A 7,452-nucleotide genomic window follows, 5' to 3' on the forward strand; every position below is an offset into this window, starting at 1 on the left:
ATGGAGGAGGGACAAGAGGGTTTGGCAGCTTTTGTTGCAGCTGCTGAGGTCTTGGTGGGGTTTTTTCGGTGTCAGCCACGGCGAGAAATATTTGGTGTGGTTGAGTCTTCACTCCTGGGTGGGTTCTCTGTAACCCAGAGGAGAAGAATTCTGGTTTCTCACACCCTCAGATATCCACCTCCAACCACTCAGAGCTGAAGACACGACCTGAAAAACGCTGACAGGAATCAAGCAGGGCTCAGAGTTTTTGCCTTTGGTTTGGTTTTTGTTCCTGAATGAAACTTGAGGAGCTGTTGTGGACGAAAGCGTGGCTGGTCTTGGCACCACATCTCCTGCCAGCGCTTCACTTTATTCCCCACAATTCCCATTAAGTAGCAAGGCTGCTGGCAGATATTTGGAGGCCTCAGAGCTCTTTGCTCCTAAATTGGAAGAGCTGTTAAGTGCCTGGGAGTATTTGGAATGGGATGCACAACGCTCTGCTCTTGTCCTCTTTAAAAGGAGGTGCAGCCCTACCTGGATAATTGTGGGGGAATATCCAGTTGGGAAATATTGGCTCTGGGCATGGATTTGCCAGCCCGAGGAGCAGAGTTTGCACCGTTAGGGTTATTTCTGGCTGCATTTGCAAAGCTCCAGCTAATGGAGGGTGGAGGGAAGACGCAGGAAAGGCTTTAGAGCAGCTCTAATGGCTCAAGCTGTTATTGTTTCCCTGCTTGGAGGGGTTTTTCCTTGGATCACTTAGGGAACATCAGTGCTTTCAGTTGCTCTCAGGCACGTGCTGAGGACTTGGCTCCATCTGCAGCAGGAAGTGGTTTGGGAAATTTGGCAGAAAAACAGATCAGGGAGCGCTCCGGAGTCTGTAAAACGCAATAACTCTTGCCAGGTCTGGGTTTTTCTTTGCCTGCAAAAGAACAGGAGCCCCCAGCTCGGGTCAGGGAACCTGCAGAGGAGAGGTGGGAGGCTGAAAATTCCCAAGTGATGGAGAAATAGTGAGAGATGAGAAGGAGAACTTAAATCTGGTTTGCAACAAGGCTGATTTTACCTCCTGCTATGCAGAACACCTGAGCTTGCAACACCTGGCACTGGAAAGGAGCAGAGAATCAGCAAATGATAAAATGGTTTGGATTGGAAAGGACCTTAAAGATCTTCCTGTTCCACCCCCTGCCATGGGCAGGGCACTTTCCACTATCCCAGGTTGTTCCAAGCCCCGTCCAACTTTCCTTGAAGCATCTGGGAAGGTTTCAGAGCATGTCAGTCCTGCGCTGAGACACCCAGAGCTCCCCAGATCACAGAGGGGAGGCTTTTTTTCCTCCTGCTTGGGATAGTTAGAGACTAAAAGGGATTTCAACTCTCTTTTAAAACTGCTTCTGGAATTGTTTAACCAAGTGTCATGGGCAGACGCAACCTCAGACAAGAGCTTGAATCAAGAACAAACTTTGGAGGGTCACTGGGAAGGGATTCCTTGCTAAAAACAAGCCCAAGTTCAATTGGAAGGGGCTGTTCTGTGCAAAAAGAGCCTTCCCAGGCTGAGAAAGTCGGGAAAAACAGAACCAGGGAAATCTCAGCCTCATGGAGACCCCTTGCTGGTTTGTAATTTTTGTTCATCTTTAGCCAAGAGCTCTTCACCGCTGGTGACAATGGAGCAGGATTTCCTGAGAGCAGCCCAGCTGCCTCTGTTACCCCTGCCCCGAAATGAGGAGCATTCCTTGGAATTTTGGGCAGGAGGGAAATAACTTCCACCAATTGTGAATCCACCTCCAGGGAACGAGAAGGCACATCTGTGTTCTAATGGCCAGCCTGGAAGTTTGATTAAATTTACTTCAGTTGTGCCCAGCAATATCCCACTTTCTTCTGGCTCAGTGATAAACCTGGCTCGGCACTGAGGAAAAAATTCCATGGAGAACATGTTGTTCCAGGTCCTGATAGGAATAATCCATCCATTGTCCAGGACAGCCTCTCCCAGGGAACTCCCTTTATTGTGGTGCCTCAGTAATTTGGCTCCCAGGGGTATCATTACTCATTAATTAATTCATGTATGGGCAGGGTTTTGCAGCTGTAGAGGGAAAACATTTAAAACTGAGCTCTAGAATTGGACCAGTTCCTCCTCTCCTTGCCAGACTTTGCTTTTGGAGGTTGGTTTTCAACAAGGCCAACGTGGATCCTGGGGAGAAGAAAAAACCACCTGAAAATGCTGCTCAGGCTGAAAAATGTAAATTTAACCACCTAAAATCTCCAGTCCAGGAAGAAAACTTGGTTTGTTTTCTATCTTTGCTTCCTCAGCTCCATTAATCCAACCCAAACTTATTTCCCTTGCTGTGAAAAGTTGTTCACACCAGACTCTTCCCTTTGTATTTTCCAAGGCTTTTGGCACCTTTTTTCCCAGGAGGCAACTGCTGGGAACCACTAATCTGTGTCGTGGGTGTTTTTTCCAGCTTCCTCCCTGTTTTGCTACACCTGTGACAATGAACATTCCAACTGGAACTGCTTGAAAACCTACAAGTGTGAGGACCATGAGAAATACTGCACGACCACGTACAGCTCTGTTGGCTTTGGTGAGTCCCAGAAATTGGATTTTTTTTCCTCTAGAGACATTGCTGGGGAATTTTGTTTTAGGGAATTGTTTGGTTTTATTGGAAAGGATGATTCTGAGGTTTAAGTGTCCCAATGTGATGGGTGTGAATCCCTCGCTGTGCATCTTGGAGATACCTCAAATATCTCTTTGAGGTAGAAGGGACCTTCAGGATCACGTTCCAGGGACTCCTCCTCCCACTAGACCAGGTTGCTCCAGCCTGGCCTTGGACACTTCCAGGGATGGGGCAGCCACAGCTTCTCTGGAAAACCTGTGCCAGGCCCTCACCACCTTGTGGAAGGGCTGGCTGGAGCACCCAGATTTCAGGAGCAGCCTCTGGTGTTTGATCTGAGATGTTTTGGGATGGAGAATGGAAAGGGGTTGGGTGTCAAGAACAGGATTTTAAAATCTGGGAATGCATTGGAATTGCTGTCCTACAGGAATCACAGAATCATTTAGGTTGGGAAAGACCTCCAAGATCTCAAGGCCAACCTTTGACTGGCTACCACCTGGGCAACCAGACCAGCGATTTAGGCTGGTGTGGGTTTCCATCAAGGACTTTCCAGTGTCCCACATTTTATCTAGGGATTGTGGATTCACACCCAGCCCCATCAAACCCCCTGTGAGCTTTAATTGCTGTGAGGAAAATTAGGCAAATTGCAAATCCACCTCCTCTGCTCAGCTCTTCCAGAAGAATCCTAAATCCCAGATCTCCTTTCTTATCCCTTCTCCACCCAGGCAAGGATATAGGACACCGCATCACCAAGAAATGCTCTGTGGACTGTCCTGAGACCAACGTGGACTTCGGGATGGCCGCTTATTCCACCAAGTGCTGCAGCACCTCCCTGTGCAACTTCAGCGGCGCCAACAGCATCCGGATCAACTACGCCGTGATCCTGCTGGGAATCGTGGGAAGTTTGATCTGTGTCCTCAGGGCAGGATTGTGATCAGGGGTGGCAGAAGATGTGACCACCCGAGAAGCCACAAGGTATTCCCCAAGTGAGAAACCTCAGCCAAATGTTCCCAACAGCGACCCCGTTTTATTCCCAGACACTGCTTCAGATCCCAACGTGACACGGCAGTGTAGCTCCTATTTTTCCCCCTGTTGTTTTATATTAATTTTTCCCTGGAAAAGCTCTTTTGATAGCACGTGTGTGATAACTGTCAGGAAAAATAAAGATTTGTGTTATTCTAGAGTGTGTTTGTTGTATCCACACCAGGACCAGCCTGAGAAATCAGCTTGGCTTCACATTGAATTCCTCTTTTTAGCACTTGGAAGACTTCTCCAGGCCTTTCCCAACTTTCTTCCATCCAGCAGCTCCAGACACTCCACAGAGCTTGATGGTCTCCCAGACCCCTCAGAGATAAGGAACGGTGTCAGTCTGGAAAGGTCAGAGATGTTTGTGTTATTCCCATTGCAGACAACAGTGGGAATTGTTTTGTAGATGCTGAGACAGGACCAGGAATTTGGTCCTGCAGGAATTTGCACTGGGAAGTTCTCCTGGGATCTCTGCAAGGTGGGTTGTTCCAGCTTTTAAAACAGGTAAAGGTCTCACCCCAAGATGCTGGAGATGTCCAAGGTAAGGAGAACGCTGCTGGAATCTGTCCTCACGGAAAGGCCACGCCGGTGCCTGCTTGGAGATGCTGCTGAATGATTGCTCCTGATTTTCCTGTGGGAAATGGGCAGGAAGAGCCTGGGAAAGGTGATGGTGTCTGAGTTGGTTGGGAGGTCTCTGCTCCGTCCCTTTCCAGGGTTTCTGCTGCATTTCCAGGATTGGGGATGGAGGAGATGGGATGGAGATCCACTGCAGCTCTTGGGATGGAGATTCCCTTCTGCTCTTGGAGGAGCAGAACTACAGCTAAAACAGGCAAATAAAATAATCTTGGAGCTGGGGAGTGCGGGATTCCCAGCTTAAAAGTGCAGCACTGAATTTTGGGAAGGTTTTTATAGAGGCACCTGGAAAAAAGGCCTCCAGCCCGGTTTTATTTGAGGGGAATCCTGCTCTGGATTTGAGGGGAATCTTGTGCTGGATTTGAGGGCAATCCTGTGATAGATTTGAGGACAATCCTGTGCTGGATTTTAGGGGAATCCTATTCCAACAGCACTGCAAATTCCACGTGTTTCTGTGCAAGGGGAGAAACCGCAGTGCTGGGTTAAGGTTGTAAAGAAGGGATTAGGTTTAGTCATCTTATAAAGATTTAATTTCTGGTCAAGAAGGGTGTTCTGGAATTTATTTCAGTGGGATAACTGAAGTGGAAGTGTTGTAGAATTTCTGTGGGGAATATTTCCCCAGAAACTTGGGGCTTTGCACTTTTTTTTAATCGCTTTTCCCATCACTTTATGTTAATCACAATCATTTCTGAGACGCTTCTCAAAGCTTTTGGCCAACTCAAAATTCCACATTTAGTAACAACATCTGAATTTCACAGCTACTTTTGCATTACAGCACTTGTTCGATGAAAATCACATTTTCCCCCCAAAATAAACAATTGTTTGCCCTTCTCATGTGACAATTTCAACCAGATTTAGAACAAGATAAGCAAAACATTCTCTTTTCCTTCTCCACTTCATTGTCAAGGGAAATAAATCTTTCCACCTCACCTTCCACTTTCACCTCCCGTTAAATCCCCTGCTACTCTTTCCAGAATCTCCCTGAATTTCATGAATTCCAAATTCTTGTAAACTGGGATTTAATCTTCTCCTTTGCCTTGGTTCTTCTCGTGTCCTCTGTGTCCTTCCTGCCCACATGGGCTCCTTTCATTCTGTCACCTGGCTCTGGCGAGGGACAAAATATCAGAGGGCCATATGGGACCAGCTGGAAGATTTCAGGAATATCTCACGGAAAATCTGTCAGGAATCCTACAATAAAGCCTTTAAGAAATCCAGTCTTGCCTTCTCCAAATCTCAGCAGCTTGCAGGAGACAGGGGATATTTTAGGGTTTGGCATGGATGAGAGTTTGAGGGAAGGGGAAAAAAAAGCAGCGCCTGAGCTGCTATTTCTGAACCTGACAGAGGATGCTGTTGGAGATAAATCCCAACGTAGGCTGGCTCTGGAACAGAACAGCACCTCCTTGGGATTGGAGCCCTCCAGATAGGCCCCGACAAACATGGATTTACCACTAAAAACTCATTAAATCTATTCTGGCTTGGGGAAAATAAAACATTTCGCAATATTTTGCGCTGGCATGGAGGGAGCTTTGTTTTCCTCCTGGCGGGTGCCTTGAGGAGGCTGAGGGAGCCAAACCTCGCCCCTCCTCGGAGCTTTTTTGGGTAATTGCCACCTCTGTTCCAACTGAGTTTCGTGCTCTGCCTATTGGGAAAGCCAGAATTTCCTCACCTTACTCATGCAGGGCTCCAGAGGGACAATGTTTATAAGTCCAGTTTGGAGGTGTTGGAAAAACTGACTTCACGTCAGGAACCCGGCGTGCTTTCCTGGTGAGGTGATGGCTGGAAGTGGGTCACGTTGGAAGCCCAAAATATTCCATCGAGATGGGAATCTGAGCAAGTTGGAGATAAGGAAAAAGGGAATAAAGCTGATGGAGAGCAGCAAGGGGCAGAGGCGCTGGCAGAAGCTTTGGGGCATCTCCCACAGCTCCAAGGGTCACGCGAGAAGATCCAGCTGGACCTTTCCCGGGATTGTTGCCTCTGTTCCCATGACTTGATGGCAGAAAGGCAATGGTGGGAGGGAAAAACAACAACGATCCCAAGAAGATGGGAAAGGTTCTGATTTTATACAGGGAGATTGGATGAAAGACGATCTAAAGGAAAAAAGAAGGAGGAATAAAGAGCACAATCTGGGAATCCGATGGAATACTCCTGTTTGGCATTTCACAAATTCTCTTTTTCTGAAGACTTAATGAGTTGAGATCGTTGCTCAGCCAACCCCTCCTTCTCCGTGCTTTAGTTGGTTTGTGTTTTCCTCCCTGACATTTATTTTTTCTGGTGAATTAGTAAAAAATTCCCAGCTTGTTCCATGCCATGGGAGTGGGTGTTATTTCTATTTTTTAACATAAATTGTCATTTTTATTTACTCTGTGGATTTTATTTTCTAATAAGATAACATTTTCTCCTCATAAAAAATATCCCAGAACCATTTCTGATTTTGAACTGCTGCCTTAAACAGGAGGCAGAAAATGATGCCTGGTCCCCTATGAAAAGCAGAGGAAGGATTCTGCTCTTCTGATCTCACTGTCTTGACAATCCTGGGAGACATTTGGGAGAAGTTTCCATCCCAAATTCAATTTTAAATTTAAATTCCATCATTTCCATATGTGAAAGGACACGATCTTGGGGGATGCAGCCTGCTCTGAGACCTGGAAAGGAAAATCTTATTTTCCAGGGAAATTGCTTTGTTTTTGTGTTTTGCTTTCCCCCTCACTTCTCCAGAATTAGAAACAGTTGCAGAGTTCACGTCAGCTGGAGCAGCTGCATTGTGAAACAACCATGAAAAGGAGAAGTTCTAGGGGAAAACACACTCCCCTCCAGCTCTCCAAAAAAACGCCCTTCTCCGTACAAGCCCGGACACGCTGCTCCCAATTATCCATCATCTGACACAGCAGCCTCTGGTTATTATCTCCGGATCAAAGCAAACACTGCAGAGGTATAAAACCTGCCCTGCCTGAGTCCTGCTTATTTTGGAGGCTGCCAGACCTCTAAAGGATGAAGCTTTTCCTCCTGGTCGTGCTCGGCGTCGCCCTGTGCATGGAAAGTGGTGAGTTCCGAAAGGATTGCTTTGCACTGAACCCTCCCAGAGCTGGGGCATGGCTTTGATATTCCAGGATTTTGCAGCGTAGAGGGTGAAGCTGAAGGGTCATGAAGGAGTTATTCCAGGATAAGGAGACAGGGGATTTATCCCAACCAGAAGATGAAGGGATGATGAAGGGGG

General features: G+C 47.1%; 2 protein-coding genes across 2 annotated transcripts in view; both read left to right on the forward strand.

The window, feature by feature from the left end:
- The window catches only part of LOC103623881 (lymphocyte antigen 6E-like), a 9,177-nt gene extending 5,417 nt beyond the window's left edge, over nucleotides 1-3,760 (forward strand). Inside the window, exon 3 of the mRNA XM_008643055.2 lies at nucleotides 3,305-3,760. Coding sequence (XP_008641277.1) covers nucleotides 3,305-3,513 — 209 coding nt within the window. The 3' untranslated portion in view covers nucleotides 3,514-3,760. The remainder of the gene's footprint in view (nucleotides 1-3,304) is intronic.
- Nucleotides 3,761-6,984: 3,224 nt separating this feature from the next.
- The window catches only part of LOC103623883 (lymphocyte antigen 6E-like), a 5,089-nt gene continuing 4,621 nt past the window's right edge, over nucleotides 6,985-7,452 (forward strand). The window contains exon 1 of the mRNA XM_008643056.2: nucleotides 6,985-7,278. Within this exon, the coding sequence (XP_008641278.1) occupies nucleotides 7,227-7,278 (52 nt within the window). The 5' untranslated portion in view covers nucleotides 6,985-7,226. The remainder of the gene's footprint in view (nucleotides 7,279-7,452) is intronic.

The sequence above is a fragment of the Corvus brachyrhynchos genome, unplaced genomic scaffold, assembly GCF_000691975.1.
Source record: "Corvus brachyrhynchos isolate BGI_N302 unplaced genomic scaffold, ASM69197v1 scaffold89, whole genome shotgun sequence".
NCBI classification, from domain to species: Eukaryota; Metazoa; Chordata; class Aves; order Passeriformes; family Corvidae; genus Corvus; species Corvus brachyrhynchos.